The sequence below is a fragment of the Podarcis liolepis genome (assembly GCF_965112155.1).
Source record: "Podarcis liolepis genome assembly, chromosome: 13".
Classification (NCBI taxonomy): domain Eukaryota; kingdom Metazoa; phylum Chordata; class Lepidosauria; order Squamata; family Lacertidae; genus Podarcis; species Podarcis liolepis.
In genome coordinates this window covers 42,629,238-42,648,894 of record NC_139573.1, presented here as the reverse complement: position 1 = coordinate 42,648,894, position 19,657 = coordinate 42,629,238, and the positions used below count along the sequence as shown (strand labels likewise).

The window sequence follows — 19,657 nt, the reverse complement described above, 5'->3', positions numbered from 1 at the left end:
CATATTGCAGTCTGTGTTGCATCATAGCTTTCCTTACAACAGGAAACAACTGAGTTGTTTTTTTAAATATATATAAAACAAAACGGCTGCTTTGTTCTCCCTGTGCATAATTCACGCCAGTATTTGAATAGGGAAACTTGCATGTAATGGGATAAGTTGTAAATTTCACCACCTCAAACTGTTTCACAGAACAACATGAAGCAAGAAAGGTTCAGAAAACTTATATTACAAAAATAAGACAGCAGACAGCGCAACTCTGGACACAACACCACGAGTTTGTGCTTCAGCTTAACCACGTACCACTGAAAAAGGCAAATATAAAAGATAGACATTGAATGCTTCCCCAGGATTTAAGGCTAAATGTTTGGGCAGAACCGAGCTGATGAAAATGAAGGTGCAAGGTTTGGAATCCCATCCAATTCCTGTTTCGTGTTCAAAACTGGATCGGTATGCACATTTCAGTCATTGTTGCATTATCTCCACACTCGCCCTCTGTTTCTCCAGGATTGCTTCTCCCGCCCTTTCGTCACAATAGAAAACTAGTTGCTCTGGAAAGCAGCATGTTCTCTTTCCATGCTTTCTTAGCAGGACTATCTATGAGTGTGCTCTCTGCAGCAGAAGCACACAGTCTCCTAGCAGGAAAAGAAGTACAGGCTAATCTGGGAATGTTTTAAATAAAGGGAGAGGTAGAAATGAATTCTGGCCAAATTAATATTCAGCATTTACTGTGTGCCCTGCCCCATCATCAAATTTCCTTTAAAAGCGGGATTTGTGTTTATCCAGACAACCAGATATTTTAATAGAGCCATTCTCCTTTGCCACTCCATAACTGGATGGGATGGGATTGGATTGTAAACATAAGGTGTAGTAGGCATTAACTAAAGCCTGCTGGAAAAGTTTCTCTGGCCCAAGGTTCTATGACAAAGGAAATTGTAACCTGGCAATTTCCCCAATCTAGGCTGTTTCATGGGATCTGTAGTTGAGTTTGCAAGATGTGTGACAAGTGAGGGGAGAGTTTGCATTCCACATGGTAGTGCACAGGAGAAGGTGTGGTAAACATGGATCTCTCCTGCTCAGGAGCTTATATCACAGATGCAATCACATTAAAGAAGTCTGGAAATGCAAGCCCCAATGTCTGTTGCTTCATTCATGCAACCCCTGTCCCCCGCCAGCATGCTGGTGTGCCTGCTCTTACATGATTTGTTCAAGATCCTCCACTCTCACCCCTCCATGGGCACAGTGTCTGGGGTTCCCAGATATGCAGGTAGCATTGCTCCCACAACACTGGAACCATACTCTTGTTTCTGCCTGGCTTTCCCTGCTCCCAGCAACCCTTGCAAGCTCCACTGCTTTCCATCAGCTCAGTTCATCCCCATACCAGGGCTCTCAAAGTGGGGAAATTGGGGCCTGCTTCGTCATGCTGTATCGGTCCCGTTCTCCACCTCTTTCTGCAGCCAGAGTTGCTTGTGTTGCTTGCGCCCAAAGCCCTCGTCATAGTTGCCTTTGCTCTTGAATAGCTGCTGGAAGTGTGGCTTGCAGTAGAATTCCCCGTGTAGAGCTGCATAACTACCCAAACTGGAAGGAAGGGAAAGCACATGTTAAAGCCCACCTAGGAAAAAGACTGAAGAAACACAACGGAAGAGAACATAGGAGAATGAGGCACGAAGGCTAGTTTGTCCCTGCCACTGCCCCTTCTTCGTTAAAAGGCTGAGTTTACACCAGCCTTTTTGTTTTACATGGCAATCTCATCAGAATGAGAGCTCCCCATAACTCTTAAGGTTACCAGCTCTTAAAAATGTGGGCAAAATGAATTGGTCCAAGAAAGTCACATTTGCAAGAACAGGCAACCTCAGAAGAATTTATAGAAATTGATTGAATGATGGCAAGGTTTTCATAATTTAAAAAGATTCCTTCCAATTAATCTCAAAGTGATGACTTCTGTTCTCCTAATTGTAAGACATAAAGGGTGTCTAGTTGCATAAACTTGGCATTTAGTCTACAATCCTAGATCTACATATCTGAGAGTAAACCCTACTGGACTGTATGGTACTTTTCAACAGACAGGTATGTTTAATCCCTTAATTTGCCCTAATCGCCTTGGCAGAGCAGGGAAGGAAGGAGTAGTGCTCTCTCATCCTACTCTTTAAATCAATGTCAATATTCACAACTACATAAAGCTGAAACAAAAAAGTGTGGTCTTATGTACGTGCCTTTCAGACCAAACCTCTCGCCCTCTTCTGATCAAGGATCAAACTTCAGAGCAGTTGTCACTGCCGAAAGAAAAACTGTCCTCTGCCTCAATCCCACATTGTGGGCAGACTGCTGTATACCTCAGTACAGAATCTGGAGAACATGAAATTCATAAAGGAACTAAATGTGTTTCTCATTCAACCAACATTTCTGGTTCGTCTTGTGCTTGCCCCCAGTTCCTCACTGTTTTCTGGGGTTGGAGTAGGCCTACCATAAAGATAAAATTGGTAGGGGAGAGTGTGACATGAACCCAACCACCTAGCCTCCCATCCCCCAAATCCTCTTCACCTTCAAAGTTTTGCTTCCCCTGCCCTTCTCACCTGAGCTTGGTGTGGCAGTGCTTGCAACAGAAACAGCTGTTGTGGAAGACAAATTTATCGGCCACGAGGCGCTCCATGGGATAGACAGTTTTCTGGCAGGCACTGCATGTCTCCTTCACCTGGGCCTTCAAGCTGAAAGACTGAGTGACAGCAGCAAAAGCACAATGTAATCTCACAGTATATCCAAATATATAAAGAGAGTTAAAACAACTACGCATTTAAAAACATCTAGAAACAACAACTGCTAAAATAAGTTTTAAATCCAATACAAATACCACCCAGGATAACAAACTCCACTTAGAAGGCTTGTTGAGAGAGGAAAGTCTTCAATCCTAACTTAAATGACAATAGAGATGATCCTTGAGTGATATATAATGGGATGGAGTTCTGCCAGACTGAAGGCTTGCTTCCAAAGTAATGTGAAGCGGACCTCCTAAGAAGATGTATCCTTTTATGTATCCTGGTTCCATGCTGTAAAGGGTTCTGTATACCAGTACTTGCACCATTAATTTATCCCAGTAGCTAATAGGCAGCTGGTGTAATTCTTTCAGCGCTGGTGTAATATGGTTAATTTCTGCCCCATCCAGCAGCTGAGTCATCACATTTTGCACTAGCTTCTGAGTCAGCCTCAAGGACAGCCCCAATGTGGAGGGGACCAGCACAAAGACATTGGTGGTCAGGCTATCCCAGCCCAGGAATGGCTGCAGCATCTCTCACTAACCAAAGCTGGTAAGCTCTCCTAGTCAATGAGATCACCAAAGGCTCTAGCAACTTAGATGGATCCAGAGCATCCCCAGACTACAAATCTGCTCCTTCAGAGGAATATGGCCCCACCCAAAGCAGGCATTTGACCAATTATCAGCAGATAACAAATAATGAAAAGGAGAAAACGTCACAAAAACATATGAATGCACACTAAAAAGCAAGTTCAGCTGGTTCTTTCCACCTTGTTAAGTGTTTATCTATTGCTCCCACATTGCAGCTCAAACAGTCTTAGAAGCTGCCTTATGCAGGGTGAGGCCATTGGTCCACCACATCAAGGCAGCAGCTCTCTAAGGTGTCAGGCAGGAGTTCCACGCAGCCCTGCCTGGAGATAGTGAGGATTGAACCTTCTGCATGCCTAGAACAACAGCCCTTTCCTCTCCGTGTTAGAACTGAAGTTCTGTGTTTCTATTGAGGGGGAGGAGCTTCAAACCCAAAGTAGTCTGTGCCAGCGGAAGCTTCCTCCTGGGATCAACTTGGGAAAGAGGGATGAGTTTTAATTGGGAGTGCAGCATGCAAGGGAATGGTTAGACCTCTCCTCCCACCCCTATATGGCACGGTTTTGATGCCAATCTCCACCAGTGGTAGCTGTATGTCAGATGCATTTATGCGTTTCACATATCATCTCTAGTTTGTCCCTGAGGGGGTGCAATTACAATCTGAGCAAGGACCAGAGGGGAAAGGCAAAGGCAGCCTCTTTCTCCATGCACCGCTCCCTCCCTTGAGCTGTGTTACATTCTCAGCAGACTACATAATGTGTAATTTGAGCCTGGAGCTGAATTATTTTGCTTTTCGTACTGTCGCATGCATATGGTGTGCATCCTTTGAAGATCCATAAACAAAGTTACCCCCAACAACAGGATGCAGGAACATGAGCTACAGCGATGGAGCCGTTTGCCTTTAAAAAGAACTATGAGGTGATGGGAAAGCTTTAAAGATCCAACTGAGTCAGCAGCTGAGATAAGAACTATAAAGCAATTTATATACTAATAGGTGCCTTAGAAGCCTCTGAAAAGGATAATCAATAACAGGGTTTTTTGCTTCTTTAAAGAAAGATCAAAAAGAATTGCATATTCACTTAATAAGTTCCAAGGATGCTGAGGCCAGTAAAATTGTCATTTTCTACAGCGATGGTACAAGGCTGCTTCTGAAGCAAAGAGGAGTTGCAGGGGTTGTTGTGCTGTGTTTTTATTTGATTGTTCCCACACCCTCTGGGGAAACATTCATGCCCAAAGGTAAAAACTGGGGTGGTAATTACCTTGGATCTCTGCACGGTGGATGCCCCTGAGTTGGTCTTTGCCTCCTAAAGAAAGAGGAGAGGGAAAATGCAATTGATAATTATACAGAGTAGAGAGCATCATGTCATGATCTGCATTAAGAAACAATGGGGAATAGAAAGAGATAGCAGAACCCATAGAATCACAATTGTAAGCTTTGATACTGCCACTTTTTAAGCAGTTTTAGAATTTCATATTTATGTCCCATTTCACACTTTCTTCCTAGACCATTATGTAATGCACTGTTTGGGCTCAAGGCAGGCAACTACCATAAATAAGCAAGTTCTCAATAACCACCTTAAAGGGAGATTATTTCTTAGAGTTGGAACATAACTGTGCGAGTCCTGTTTAACTTACATTGATTTTCCAAAGAATACTAGAATTTGTAGGATTTTTTAAAGAACAGATAATTGCTTCCACAAACTACAATCCACAGGATTCATTGGAAGGATAAGTGAACATAAATTTTGAAAACAACCGTGTCTTCTGGCACCTTAAAGGCTGACAGTGCAATCAATATTCTACATGTCTACCCAGAAGTAAGTCCCACTGAGTTTGAATTCAATGGGCTGACTCCCCAGTAAAAGATATGGGATTTCAGCCTGATGAATTTATTATGACATCAACTTTTGTGTAAAAACAACCACAGATCTTGGATAGTATCACTAACTGGCAAAGGAAGAAAAGTGGAGTGGGGAGGACTCCAGGGAACAGAAATGCAATTTATTGTAAGTCCAGTGCATTTCAGAAAACTCCTTTTTCAAGGGCACTGCAAGTATATGAACAGAATGAATAGGATAGTTTTAAGACGTTAATAGCCATATTAAGGTAGTTTTCTGTTTCTAGGATGAATTTTGTTATCATTATTTGTATCTTTTTAAAATTGTTTAGAAATAGAATAAATACAAGAAAATATATCAAATTCACATTAAGTAAAACTTATCTTTTTTGTAATGTTTGCTGCAATATTTTAACATCAATAAAAATGTCAAACATGCCGAATGAAAAACAGACTCCTTAGAAAGAGAGGAACCCCACAAAAATATTGATGTAACAAAAATCAGTTATCCTGATTAGTAAAACATAAAAAACATACTAAAATATGGTGAACAGACATGAGAAAATGAACTAATAATTTTTAACGATTCTCACATCCAAGGTTTACTAGTCCTGTTGCAAGAAGCATCCAAAATGGAACATTACATCAATTTGAGCCATGTGTCTATGCAGTCAAGTGCTACAAATAAAGGAGAATTCTAAAATGGAAAACTTTCACCAGGTGCGATGCTTAAGGTTAATCAACTGGAATGAAAGGAGGAAATGACCATAAAATGTAAAAAGAACAGTCTGGGGCTTAAATGAATTCAAAATATGCATAATGACCATTCACAACAGCAGTTATCCTAGTACTGCTAACATGCCCAAATGGCTAAAAACTGCAATTTGACACTTCTGCACATGCGCAAAGCACGATTTAGCGCTTCTGCGCAGGCGCAGAAACCCGGAAGTAACCTGTTCTGGTACTTCCGGGTTCGGCACGATGTGTAACCCGAAATCACATAACTTGAAGTGTCGGTAACCCGAGGTACCACTGTAGTGAGTTCCTGTCCCAAGCAAGTGTTCATTAAGCAAGCAAGCAAGCAATGCATAGCTTGTGCTATCGTCAAGTAACGCTGCTGCTGCTGCAAATGGTCACTGTGATTGTTTTGCATACGTTTAAGTTTTAATTAAATTGTCCCAGACACCTAGCCCTTGCGTGGGAGTCTACAACTGCTATCTGTGAGAAACTTTCCATTTGTTCTGATGAAGTGAGAAACAGGATGCAAAGCAAGCAATCTCATTATCGTAACTTGAAGTGTTTGGAGAAATTGTTATGCAACAGTGGCTACTGCTTATAGTTGTATATGTTCACTTTGCATGTTGCTTTGTTTTGTCAATTTGTAAATCACTTTTATACCTTTTTAGGGTTCCTCTGATTTTGTTTGTTTTTACTTACATCCTTGGGGCCCTTCTCCTTTGTTTTGGTTAAATATTATTTCCAATGGAAAATTACTTTCCATGCATCTGATGAAGTTAAGATTCTAGTCTGTGAATGCTTATGCCATAGTAATTTGCTAGACTTTAAAGTGCCATCTTTTGGGTGCTTTTGCTGCAACAGACTAGCATGTCAGTTTTATATTTCACAGAATCATAGAGTTGGAATAGACCACAAGGGCCATCGAGTCCAACCCCCTGCCAATTTGAATAAGCAAAGGTGCAGTCCCTTACACACTTACCTGGGAGTAAATCTTATGGAACTCAGGGGTACCTACTTCGAAGCAGACATGCATAGGATTGGACTGTGGGGCACATGTCATCTCCCCTCAACCCACCCCCCAGGAAGTAGCACCAACCTCTTCAATCTGAAATCTAGATTACATTACATACATTAGCGGAGGCTGTACTGGCTGGTCCCTTGGCTTGGAACATAACTCTACGTTTCCTCCACACAGGTCTGCAGCTTCACTCCCTTGAGTTGGCCAATTCTATCCTGCTGGTATGGCTTAAGTTGGCGCCTCACGATACCTAGGAGGGGGGGAAAACAGCTAATGCAGCCTCTTGCATTGGAACAATACTTCTGATCCTGAGCTGCAAAACCCAGGAATCTGGTTCACCCTGACATTCCAACGAAAGCTCTGCAGTTCGCAAACTGCCATTAATTTATTTTCCAAGCTTTAATGCATTTTGTCTGAAATAAGAGCAATAGAATACATAAAGCAGAGTCATCAGTATCTACGCAAACATATGAGCATTCAAATACATATCTATCAATATGTAAGTAATCTAATTTTAGTTCATTCATTAATAAATTACTCCTACAAAAACATATCATAAAACAGTAACCATCAAAACATGAGCAGTAAAATTTCCTAAACTGAATTATCATGCCTATTAATGAGCAAAGTTGGATGGTATCCTGTACTTCATTATTCAAAAACAGCATTTCCCAAAATCCCATTTCTATGCCTTCGACCACATAAACAGAACAGAGCTCCTCTCTGTCTCCTCATTTTGTTAAGCCTCTTCCCTTTCCAGTAAAACTGTTGCTGAAGCATCCTATCTAGTTTCACATGTTACTTGCCATTTGACTCTCTACTATTGACTGGTCCATCACAGGTACATGTAAGGAGGTGTACTGTCATACCTGATGACACTCCAGTCTTCACAAGCAGATTATCAAGGCCTCCTTTCTTTGCCACCTGGGTCCTCACAATATAGCACTGTTCTGCAAGACTTTCAGGCTGCTTGAGAAATCTGATTCATTTCCGCTCCCTTCTGTGGTTGGCTTGTTGTTTCCTGCTCTCTCTGCTGAGCCGCATGGCTCAAACGTCACACAATCAGTCACGACAAGATCAAAGGTCTCAGGGTTAGACACCACATGGGCAAAAGAGAGGCCAAACCAAAGTCCCCTGCATTTCGCCAATCAAGTAAGGTCCGGAGCAAAAGAGGCTCATAACAAGGCCAGTGACTACTGCCACCACAATGAAAGCTTTCTTAAGCATTAGCGACAGACCACCATGTACAGCTGTACCTCTACTTACGTATCCCTCTGGATACGGAATCTTCGAGTTGCAGCCATGCACCGTGCGCACATGCGCAGAAGCGCATGCATACACAGAAGTGTTCGAGCGCACTGTGCATGTGTGCAGAAGCGCGCCTCTATTTACGTAATTTTTGGGGTGCGAACAGACCCCCCAGAATGAATTAAGTTTGTATCCAAACTTAGAGGGTCCACTGTACTATAATTTAGAAAGGATAGAGGCAGTACTAAGACTGTGTCAGAGGACCAATCCATATTCAAAATGAAGGATGCAAACTTTCAAGTTACACCAACCCTCTCTGTTAAGAACTTCCATTCTTTCTCAAACAGACATATCCGAAACCTTCCTCTCCGCACAGCTGTTCCATTCTCACACATGCGCTGCATTAGCTTATCTTTCACACATCCTAGCATCTCCACATATGGCAGCATATCCTCTTAAATATTGTAGAGATGCAAAAAAGCAAGAAAACATTGGAAGAGGAGGTGGAGCAATTGGTGAAATGTTTCAGACAAGCATTTATTTAGATCCTATATTTAATGCGTTGAATTGTGTTAAGAAAAACATTTCTGCTGACAAGCAAGAACCAGTATTATATATTCTAACCGTCTTCGCTAAATCTTGGTAAAAGACGACTGAAAAGAACACATTTATGGCCATACATAACAGAGTTTTTATTTTTATGATGCTTTTCCACAGCTCAAACCATGCTCAAGGCAGCTTGCAACATGAAAAAAACACACTTTGCAACATAACAAAAGTAGTCATAAACAATAAATAAAACATTAAAACACACACAGCCAAACTGAAGTATTTCCACATAAATCACAAGATCTAAAATATACAAAACAACAGCTACACCTCCCCCAAAAAATAACTATCTCTCTATAAATATTCTTATTGTATAGCTCTCAAACTGTCCTCTGACTGTCCCTGCAATACAGTGGTACCTCAGGTTAAGTACTTAATTCGTTCCAGAGGTCCGTACTTAACCTGAAACTGTTCTTAACCTGGAGACCACTTTAGCTAATGGGGCCTCCTATTTCCTACCTAATGGGACCCACTATTTCTGGGTTAGCGGAGTCTGTAACCTGAAGCATATGTAACCTGAAGCGTATGTAACCCGAGGTACCACAGATGCTTCTCTTCCACACGATTAAATACCCCTGACACTTCTGGGATTTCCTCTTATTGCATAGTCAGAATAACCTGCTGGGGTGGGGGTGGGGAATCAAAGAGTATCAGCAGGGAGCATGCAGAGATGCTGGTAAAGAAGCCCAAGGGCAGCAATGGTCGCTCTAGGAGTGACTGACCAGGAGAAAGAGGCAGTCCACCAGGGCAAAGGAGGTGGTGGAGGCAGGCAAGTGAACCAAGCCTGAGTAAGTTCTGGGCGAGCGCCTTCTCAGGTTCTGTCTGCCTGCGCCTTTGCCAACTGCAAGCAATTTGAGCTGGCAATACATTGCAGCTCCCCAGCTGCCCCCAGCACAGCGCAGGTAGGCAGTCGGATGGGAGTGAGGTGTGCTGTGCTGTCAGCAGCTGGGGAGCCAGCTGCGATGTATTGCCAGCTCAAGAAGTCTGAAACCTGTATCACAATCTGATCATCACACTGGTTTCAGACAATTTATCAAAATATCGCCCAGCTATAGACACGGCATACAATCTATTGTATTCTTACAGAGATTCTGACAGCTTCAACAATATAATTCCCTATATGATATACCGTATTTTTCGCCCCATAAGACGCACTTTTTCCCCTCCCAAAATGAAGGGGAAATCTGGGTGCGTCCTCTGGGGCGAATGCAGGCTTTCGCTGAAGCCTGGAGAGTGAGAGGGGCCGGTGCGCACCGATGCCTCTCGCTCTCCAGGCTTCAGGAAGCTATCCGCAAGCCTTGCAAGCCCGGTGGGAGTACCCACGGGCTCCCAAGGCTTGCGGGCAGCAGCCTGCAGCCCCCGCGAGCGTCCGCAAGCCCCGCGCGCCCGGCAGGAGGTCCCGCCGGGTGCGCGAGGCTTGGGGCAGCAGCCTATCGCCCGAAGCACGGGGAGCCCTCCGGAGGGCTCCCCCTGCTTCGGGCGAGTGTCTACAAGCCTCGCGCGCCTGGCAGGAGGTCCCGCCGGGTGCGCGAGGCTTGGGGCGGCAGCCTATCGCCCGAAGCACGGGGAGCCCTCCGGAGGGCTCCCACTGCTTCGGGCGAGTGTCTGCAAGCCTGGCGCGCCCGGCATGAGGTCCCGCCGGGTGCGCGAGGCTTGGGGCGGCAGCCTGTCGCCCGAAGCACGGGGAGCCCTCCGGAGGGCTCTCCCTGCTTCGGGCGAGTGTCTGCAAGCCTCGCGCGCCCGGCAGGAGGTCCCGCCGGGTGCGCGAGGCTTGGGGCGGCAGCCTGTCACCCCGAAGCACGGGGAGCCCTCCGGAGGGCTCTCCCTGCTTCGGGCGAGTGTCTGCAAGCCTCGCGTGCCCGGCAGGAGGTCCCGCCGGGTGCGCGAGGCTTGGGGCGGCAGCCTATCGCCCGAAGCACGGGGAGCCCTCCGGAGGGCTCCCCCTGCTTCGGGCGAGTGTCTGCAAGCCTCGCGCGCCCAGCAGGAGGTCCCGCCGGGTGCACGAGGCTTGGGGCGGCAGCCTGTCACCCTGAAGTGCGGGGAGCCCTCCGGAGGGCTTCCCCTGCTTCGGGCAGGTGAGCGCAAGGTTTGGGGTGGCAGCCAGGGCTGGGGGGGGGGGAAATAATTTTTTAAAATTCATTTCCCCCCCAAAAAAAATGAGGTGCGTCTTATGGGCCGGTGCGCCTTATAGGACAAAAAATACGGTATACGGTATCAACAAAAAAAATCTACTGAAGATGTACTTAAGGCCTGCAAGAATTTGGAAAAATCATTGCTACACAATGGAAACAAAGATATTAATGCTGAAGATCTGTGCTGTGAACTTATAGCAATAGCTCAAAGATTTCCACAAGAAGTATTTCTTTTCATATTACAACAAAAACTCCTGGATAATGTGTCTAACGTTTCTGTTGTTCTAAGGATCCTTCTCACACTTCCAGTGTCAGTGGCAAGTGTTGTACAGTGGTACCTCGGTTTACGTACTTAATTCGTTCTTAAACCGAATCCATTCTAAAACCGAGGCCCGCTTTCCCTAATGAGGCCTCCCACCGCCGGTGCCATTCCACCGTTTGGTTTCTGTTTGTAGACCGAGGTAAAGTTTGTAAATCGAATCGTTCGTAAACAGGACTGTTCTTAAACCGAGGTACCACTGTACACTGTTTCTCAAAGCTCAAACTTATATCGGTTGAACATGCCCAGGCTTCAGCACTTGACCTGAAGAAACAGATGACAAAATCTTCCAAGGAAAAGTCATGCAAAGTGAGATTCTGATGTGCTTGAAACTGAAACTTTAAAGAGACTTAACTTTTAATGTCACAATTCACAAGGCTATTCACAATTATTTGTGTGCTAAAACATTTTCTTTTGTATTGGAGAAAGATAATCAAAGGTTGCTGTTATTACTAATGCTTGCAATTTAAAATAAATGTAGCAGTTTCAAGTTTTGTGCTTTTCATTTTTTCTACAATACATCTGTTTTTGAAAATTGAAGTTAGCATTGGGGGCGGGGGAGGTGCAAGTAGTAAGCCTTGCCTGGGGCGCAAAATAACCTGGCGCAACCACTGCTCATAGCCCATTAACTGTTAGCTTAAAAGAAAGAACGCGTTCCCCCTCCGGTTCATGCAAGGGTGATAGCAATCAAAGGCAACCACATGCTGTTCAACATTCTTAATTCTTATGAAACAAAAGACATACCTGCTATTCAGGTCAAGTTTTCCTTAACTAATTTTCTGTTGCACTTCACTTTCATAGAGTCTGCTTATCCTTTTTAACACAAGGGGTTTATTACAAGTAAACGCTTCTGAACGTTCACTGTTCCTTTCCAGGCTATATATTTCTTATATAAATATTTAACCAGTAATATGCACTAAAGTTCAAATCCTGTATGACAGTAACAGTTCTGGGTATAAAGGAGTATATGGGCAAAGGAATACGCCTGGTTTACCTCTCTACAGCCTGCTCCCTAACAGTACAAGAAGAGTCTAGCTGAAAAAGGTGCCTAGGTCAGAGGTTACCGTATTTTTCGCTCTATAAGACGTACTTTTCCCCCTCCAAAAATTAAGGGGAAATGTGTGTGCGTCTTATGGAGCGAATGCAGTAACATGAAGCCTCTGGAGCACAGCGGGAGCGCTCCTGATGCACTCTGGAGGCTTCACATTGCTTTCGCTGAAGCCAGGAGAGCAAGAGGGATCGGTGCGCACTGATCCCTCTTGCTCTCCTGGCTTCGCTTCGCTGGAGAGGCGCTGCGCAGCTTTCCCTCTCTGCACAGTGCCCTTCAGTGAAGCGGGAGGAGAAATGGAAGGGGCTCCGTTTGTCCTGCCGCTTCGCTGAAGGGGCGCTGAGCAGAGAGGGAGAGGTTTTTTTCTTCTTGTTCTCCCCCTCTAAAACTAGGTGCGTCTTATGGTCGGGTGCATCCTATAGAGCGAAAAATACGGTAAGTAGCAGTTAGAGGATTGCACCTCACTATTCACTCCTTTTGGCTCCTTTTGTTTTTCAAAACAAACTCTCCACTTTATACATGATTGGTGCAGACCTTAAGAAATAACTGGAAATGAGGTTTGGGTTTAAGGCAAGGGTGAGGAACCTGCGGTCTTCCCAGGTGTTGTTGGACTCCCACTACCCCAAATATTAGCCGTGCTGGCTGGGTCTAGGAAAATAGGAACCTGCCTTATACTGAGTCAAACTATTGACTCACAATTTTCTTCTCTGACTGGTAGTGGCTCGCCAAGGTTTCGGACAAGGGTGTCTCCCAGCCATGCCTGGAGATACTGAGAACTAAACGGGGACCTTCTGTATGTAAAGCATATGCTCTTCCTTTCTTAAACAGCTCTTCCATTCTTAAACAGAATTAGACTCCAACAAGACCTAGGGAACCACAACTTAACCATCCCTAGTTTAAAGACTGTATTGCAGTTTGGGTCCTAAAGACACATAGGCATTTAGTCTTGGTAATCATGTTATAAAGCAACTGGATACAAGAATATAATACTGATTTAGATAAGATGCACTCAAGTTTCTTGAGACGTATCCTGGGGCTCCAAGTTCAATCAAGTATGAGACGATGTGTGTATAACTAAGTATACACACAAAGGAATACTGGGTGTGGGCTAGCAATATATTTATCGTAATATTCAAATCAGATTAAGGAACATTGGAAAACAATACATTGAGTCAGCTGTAAATAAAATTTGCTCCCCCAAGTTTTATGGTTTAAATGCAATGGATAACAGAGTCACTTATATTTCAAAATTAATAATTCCAGTCCAATGCAGGGCCTCTATGTTAGCCCGACTGAACGTTTTCCCCTCAGCTTTTGTCATGGGCAGGTATTTAAACATCCCCAGAAATGATAGACATTGCGGATGTTTTTGAATGTGCCAGACACAGTAAAACATTATTTTCTACTGTCCATTGTACAACCAGCTATGCAAACATGTACTATCCCCATTTTTGGGGTAGTCTAACATCACGGCACAATGAAAGTATCAGATTCTATCTGTCTGACATTAACCCGGAAGTAATTGCAAGGGTGGCTAAGTTTTTATCAATAAATAGTATCTCTCAGAGTGGTGAATGGCATTATGTAACAGGAGATACTCCAGTGAAAATTCTCGTTATTACATATTTTTATATGGCTGCTTATTTGTATATATTTTAACATTTTATATATGGATGTTTTATGATGGCCTATATTTGTAATGCCTAATAAAGGTTTGGTGAAGAAAGTAAGTTATAAAACAACAAAGAGTCCCGTGGAAGCTTAAAGACTTGATACATTTATTATGGCATTATCAGAAACTGATATATGAAAGCTAGGAGCTAAATGGCACCTTAAACCTAGGTTATGGGCGCAACAACAGAATATCTAGGAGCACTTTTTTTATAACAAAAACACAAAGCTGAAAATGAATGAATTGCAGCTAAAATATTATGTTCATTTTTCACATGGTCTAGTCCTTCCTCTGCCCACGCTCCTAATATTCTTCAGAAAGTAGCCGGAAGTGGGGAGGCAGAAAAAGCTCCTCCTTTCCTTCCACTCCACAGTTTTAATCTGAAATCTTAGGTGCAGTACTGCTCCCAGAGCTCAGAAACTGCTTGTGCTAATAAAATTCCCTGTCGCAAAATGCGCCTAGAACAATGGGAATTTTGAACACCGGGCATTATCTTTTGTGAACTACAGTCCATTTCATCAAATGCATGACATGTTATTCGGAGTGTGTGTCTGTGAATAGGGTGGAGGGAGATGTTTTCAGTGAGGTCAGAAGGAAATGTGGAAAATTACAGAGGATGATAACTGCATTCTTAGCAGTGCCATTAAAAAAAACAACAACTTGTGTTGATAACACAGATACCCTGCCATTGGTAAGCCAATTAACCCACACAGAATCCTAGAATCGTAGACTTTTAAGGTACCCCAAGGGTCATCTAGTCCAGCCCCAGTACTGTATAATAAGAATCTGTTGCATCAGTTTAGTCCATGTGAAAGCATGTAACCTCTTGATGAACTATAATTCAACAGCTTCCCTTTGATTATGGCCACCTGGAGGTCCATTGCAGAGTCCTGTCAAGTTGAAATGTTTCCTCCCTGACTCAACTTAAGAAAGTGAACTCTAATTACTTCAGCTCCAAATGGCACCTAGAAGCCCAAAAGCAAAGTTGCTCTCGGAAAGACATGCCACTTAATAAGTCTCAAAGTGTAGCCATTTGTAAGTAAGACACAACTATTGTGTCTGAGAGCTACTGGGAAAGCCACAAAGTTTGATTAAGTGACACAGCTAGACTGGGATTTGCTCAATAATTAGTAATTACTAACTCACCAACTACTGAGCTAAGGTAGCAAGACCCAAACACATTCAACTAAATGGATTTCGTTCCAAGCAAGGTGTACAAAATGAATAGTTTGAGGGCAAGGGAAGATGGGACTATTTGCCACATAAAGAGAACAGAAGAAAGCATTTCATTATGTACTTAAAAGGAAACAAGATGTTGCTACACATCCTCCTTTCTGGCAGAGGAAAGGGTGTGCTGGAGAGAGAAGAAATCATGCATGCAAAGAGGATCAGAAACCAAGAAGGCTCTGCTTTCTTAAGAACTGCCCTGCTATCGGTAAACTAACATTTTCCCCCCAAAGTAGCCAGCCAGTTGCCTATGGAATCCCACAAACAGGGCATGAAGGTGACGGAGATACCTGCTGTTTGTCCCCAGCATCTAGTATGCTGAGATGTACTATGCTCTATGAGGGATGAGGCACGTGTGACCTTCCAGATGCTCTTTGACTCTAGTTCCCAGCCAACGTGGTCCAGAATGAGTGGAAGTGTAGTTCAACAAACAACTGGAGAGCCACGGGTTTCCCATTCCTGCAGTAGGCTATCACGACTAATAATTCCATCCATTCTGCAAACAGGGTGATAGCTATTGATAGACCAAACCTCCTTCACCACAGCTTTATCAAAACAGTTTCACAAGCCAGCATGGTGACAAGAAAGCCACCGATAGATTCAGCAAACGTTGCAGAGAAATGCTGGTCAATTTCCGAAACTCTTTAAGAAACCATTCTCGGCGTCTGCAATGCAAGTGTTCCACGTTGCACATTATCTAGACAAAGATGATAGTTTAGTTAAGTATGGGCAGAGTTCCCTCTGACCATAGTCATTGCTCACAGTCTGCCTATATTTTTGGAGAGCTTTTTAAGAGATCTGTGTCTTTTAGAACATACCTCAGTTCCACTTCCAAAACACTGGGAAACCAAGGCGCGGCTTCCGATTGGCTGCAGGAAGCTCCTGCAGCCAACTGCAAGCCGCATAAGCCGTGTCGGACGTTCAGGTTCCAAAGAACATTTGCAAACCGGAACATTCACTTATGGGTTTGCGGCGTTCGGGAGCCAAAATGTTCGACTTGCAAGGCGTTTGGGATCCAAGGTATGACTGTGTAAGGATAGCTCCCTGTTGGTGCATAAAGGTAAAGGGACCCCTGACCATTAGGTCCAGTTGTGGCCGACTCTGGGGCTGCTGCGCTCATCTCGCTTTATTGGCCGAGGGAGCCGGCGTACAGCTTCCGGGTCATGTGGCCAGCATGACTAAGCCGCTTCTGGCGAACCAGAGCAGCGCACGGAAACGCCATTTACCTTCCCGCCAGAGCGGTACCTATTTATCTACTTGCACTTTAACGTGCTTTTGAACTGCTAGGTTGCCAGGAGCAGGGACCGAGCAACGGGGGCTCACACCATCGCGGGGATTCGAACCGCCGACCTTCTGATTGGCAAGTCCTAGGCTCTGGTTTAACCAACAGCGCCACCCGCATAGCAGCACTCAAAAGAAAGAGTTGGATACCAAGATACCTGCAGCCCAACCCTTCGACATCAAAATAGTATTACTGACAGGCGCCTGTCTAACCTTGTGTTAAAACCTCCAAGGAAGAAGATCTTGCCTTGTCTATGCAGTTTCTTACACTACATTTTTTTTTCCCTATTACTGAACCAAGATCAAAGCCACTTCTTCTTGCCTATAGTTAGACTGGAAACTTAAATATTTGGAAACTGTTAGCATATTGTTTTTGTCAGTTTTTCTATATATTCTACTCTTGCAGCCTCTCCGCATCATATCTGCCCTTTAAAATCAAATTGTGTTACAGCTTTTTCTGACCTGCAATATCCAGAACTGAACACTCCAAAAAAGGTCTTGCCAGGACATATTCCTCAACTCTTAGAACGGTTTACCATGTTGATAGAAGCTTGAGAACATGTCCAAGTGTATTTGCAAAGTGCATTCCACTTTCCAGCTGGAATCCCCAAAGCTGCCCACAACATTCATAGAATCTAACTCAGGATTCCTCAACCTCGGCCCTCCAGATGTTTTTGGCCTTCAACTCCCATGACCCCCAGCTAGCAGGACCAGTGGTCAGGGATGATGGGAATTGTAGTCTCAAAACATCTGGAGGGCCAAGGTTGAGGAAACCTGATCTAAGTCAATTGTGAAATTAGGATACCATCCCTGAGTTACTCCCCCTCCTATCAGTTTGTTTTCAATCTGTTTTGCAGAAGCAAAAAAGCAACTCTTAGAGGAGTTTGTGCACTAAAATTCATCCAGTTTGGTGCTAGTGGTCTTCACCACCCAGGTTCCATCATGCACTTGCAAATAAGTTGCAGCTTTGCATATTTCTGCCTTTAAAAATGGGTGTGAGACAGTCCTAATTAATTCAACTTTTGAACCAGCTTCCACCGCTGGAGCATGTGATGATAAAGAACCACGCTCCTCTTTGCATATACAAATGTATCTTCCTCCTCTCGCTCAAAATTCACCAGACAGAGGCTCAAAGAGCTACTTCCTCAAGCAATATGGAAAACAGAAACAGAAGGAGCATTGCTGATGCTGCGTCTGTAGCGAGCATCAAAGACCGAAGGTCAAAGGCTAAACCCACCCAAAGGAGACCAGTGGTTTCTCTCCGAATCATTTGCCCTGCTCCCTTTATCTTCGACGCCTCCGTCCTCTCCTTGCACTGGGCAGTTTCCGGGGACATGGGGTGTGCAAACCCCCGGGATCCCAGGTGCAGCTCCCAGCACCTTCCTGTGGCACTCAGCGCACAGAGAGGCAAAGCAGGGATGCCCCCCAAAAGACCATCTCTTTGTGTTCAGGCACAGAGGAGCAACCTCCCCATCTTTTGCAAGGGGGGGGGGCAAAACACCCCACCGTACCTGAATACACACCCCATCTCAGGGGTGCCAACTTGGGGGGGGGGACCAGGTAAGCCCCACCCCGCATCATCAATCCCATGAGGTAGCGCACCCATGCCATTTGGATGGGAATTCCCCCTCAACTTTTTTTTTTGGGGGGGGGACCCCCTCGAATATTTTATTAAGGTGGACCTCATTCCCTAGGAGCTGCCTCATCCTCACCCCGGAAATAACAGTTATATTATGGGCAGGCGGTCCTCTCCCATGAAAAGCCCCCCCCCCAAACGAGGCTGGGCAGGGCCGGCCCTGCCGTGAGGCAGGAGTGAGGCGGCGGCCAACGTCCCTTCATCTCGTTGAAACCGTTGAGATTTTTCCACAGAATGGAAGAATTGCCTGTGGTGGGGAGGGGTGCTTTGTTTCCCTCCCGCCTTCCCTTTGAGGTGCCGAAATGGGCGCTGGCTTCGGGGAGAGGAGAGAAGGGCGCCCTTTGGCCGCTCCGCCTCAGGCGGCCAAAGCTCTCGGTCGGCCCGCCGACCCCAGAGGAGCGGCCTCCGCCCTCCGTGAGGGGGGAAAGACGAGGGACTCACGGACTCACTCACCCACCCAGGGGCTCCCCGAGGAGGAGCTTCTCTCTCTCTCTCGGCCACCGAGGAGGAGGAGGAGGAAGGTAGGCGCAGCGCGGCCCAAGCCGGGTACGGGTGTCCGTGTGAATGCGCGCGCGCGTGTCTTGCCCGTGGCGGCTTCCCCTCAAGAGGTCTCCGGCGCACAAAGCGCGGCGCTCCTCCTCCTCCTCCTCTCGGCGTCTCCTTTGTGCTCCGCGTGCGCGCGCAGCAGCGAACCCCCCCCCCTTTCCTCACTTTCTCCGCCCCCGACGCCCACCCCTCTTTCATCTCCCTTCTTGCCGCCGCCTCCATCAACGCGGGCGGGTGGGAGGGGGGCTGCTGCTCTTGCTCTGTGGGGTAGGACTAGCCATGGGGAGGGGAAGCAAAGTCTCTCTCCCTCCCCTCTATGGGGACAAAAGGTGGCCCCCGAAGGATGCCCCCGCCCCCCCCACACTAAGAGAAGGTCTGTCTCCCTCCCACCCACACTGCATCAGTGGGGTGGCTGGGTGCCTGCAAGCAAACCGTTCTATTTGGGGGTTGCAATATATATATATATAGGGTGACAGGCGGGGTGATTTGCAAACCGCCTCCCGCGCCGTCAAGGTGCGCGAGGCGGCGCGCGCTAATTGAAACGCCGAGCGAAAGAATAGCAAGCCATAATGAGATTACCCTGCGTCTAGACGCGCGGATGCTCCGACTCCTCTCTCCAGCCCACAGACGCCCCTTTGCAACCGATTTCTCTCCACCGCTGGGTGCGGAGTGTGGCCATCGCGACACCCAGCGGCGATTCCGTTGTTCCATGTGCGAAAAAGCCTCCTCCCCCCCCCCTCCTAAGCATTTACCGTATTTAGCCAACTTTCTGGGTGAGACTGAATTCTCCATGTTTGTCGAAAAGGCAGGAAATGTTGGCTTTTTGCATATTCGCCTCACTTTTAAACTGAACTGATATGCAATGGATTTTTATTATACTGGGGTTGGACTCGGAATGCCTTGCAACTCTGCAACGCAATAATAACATAATAATAATAATAATAATAATAATAATAATAATAATAATAATAATAATACAGTGGTACCTCAGGTTACATACGCTTCAGGTTACATA

The 19,657-nt window shown here is 45.4% G+C and overlaps 2 protein-coding genes across 6 annotated transcripts in view; one reads left to right on the top strand and one right to left on the bottom strand.

Moving 5' to 3' along the window:
• Nucleotides 1–205: 205 nt before the first annotated feature.
• Nucleotides 206–19,305, bottom strand: LIMD2 (LIM domain containing 2). Of its 5 annotated transcripts, none has more exons than XM_083470379.1 (5): nt 19,222–19,305; nt 7,037–7,174; nt 4,591–4,635; nt 2,571–2,710; nt 206–1,575 (listed from the first exon to the last, which is right to left on the bottom strand). In XM_083470379.1, the coding sequence occupies exons 2-5, from the start codon at nt 7,076–7,078 to the stop codon at nt 1,416–1,418; spliced, it is 387 nt and encodes a 128-aa protein (XP_083326505.1). In that variant the 5' UTR covers nt 7,079–7,174; nt 19,222–19,305; the 3' UTR covers nt 206–1,415. The 5 variants fall into 5 exon arrangements, with proteins under 5 accessions (XP_083326505.1, XP_083326502.1, XP_083326504.1 ...); XM_083470376.1 differs by lacking the exon at nt 19,222–19,305 and adding an exon at nt 18,550–18,698; XM_083470378.1 differs by lacking the exon at nt 19,222–19,305 and adding an exon at nt 18,173–18,309.
• The window catches only part of LOC310690700 (E3 ubiquitin-protein ligase RNF113A-like), a 17,335-nt gene continuing 16,162 nt past the window's right edge, over nt 18,485–19,657 (top strand). Inside the window, exon 1 of the mRNA XM_083470182.1 lies at nt 18,485–18,617. The gene's annotated coding sequence lies outside the window, so the exon portion shown is untranslated. The remainder of the gene's footprint in view (nt 18,618–19,657) is intronic.

Bases quoted from the DNA above. Each gene is read 5' to 3' on its own strand.
- LIMD2 (XM_083470379.1), bottom strand. From the start codon at position 7,078: ATGTTCCAAGCCAAGGGACCAGCCAGTACAGCCTCCGCTAAT. The intron at 4,636-7,036 runs GTATGTAATGTA...CTCTTTCTTTAG, and splicing joins CCAGTACAGCCTCCGCTAAT to GAGGCAAAGACCAACTCAGG. The intron at 2,711-4,590 runs GTAATTACCACC...GCTGTCACTCAG, and splicing joins CCACCGTGCAGAGATCCAAG to TCTTTCAGCTTGAAGGCCCA.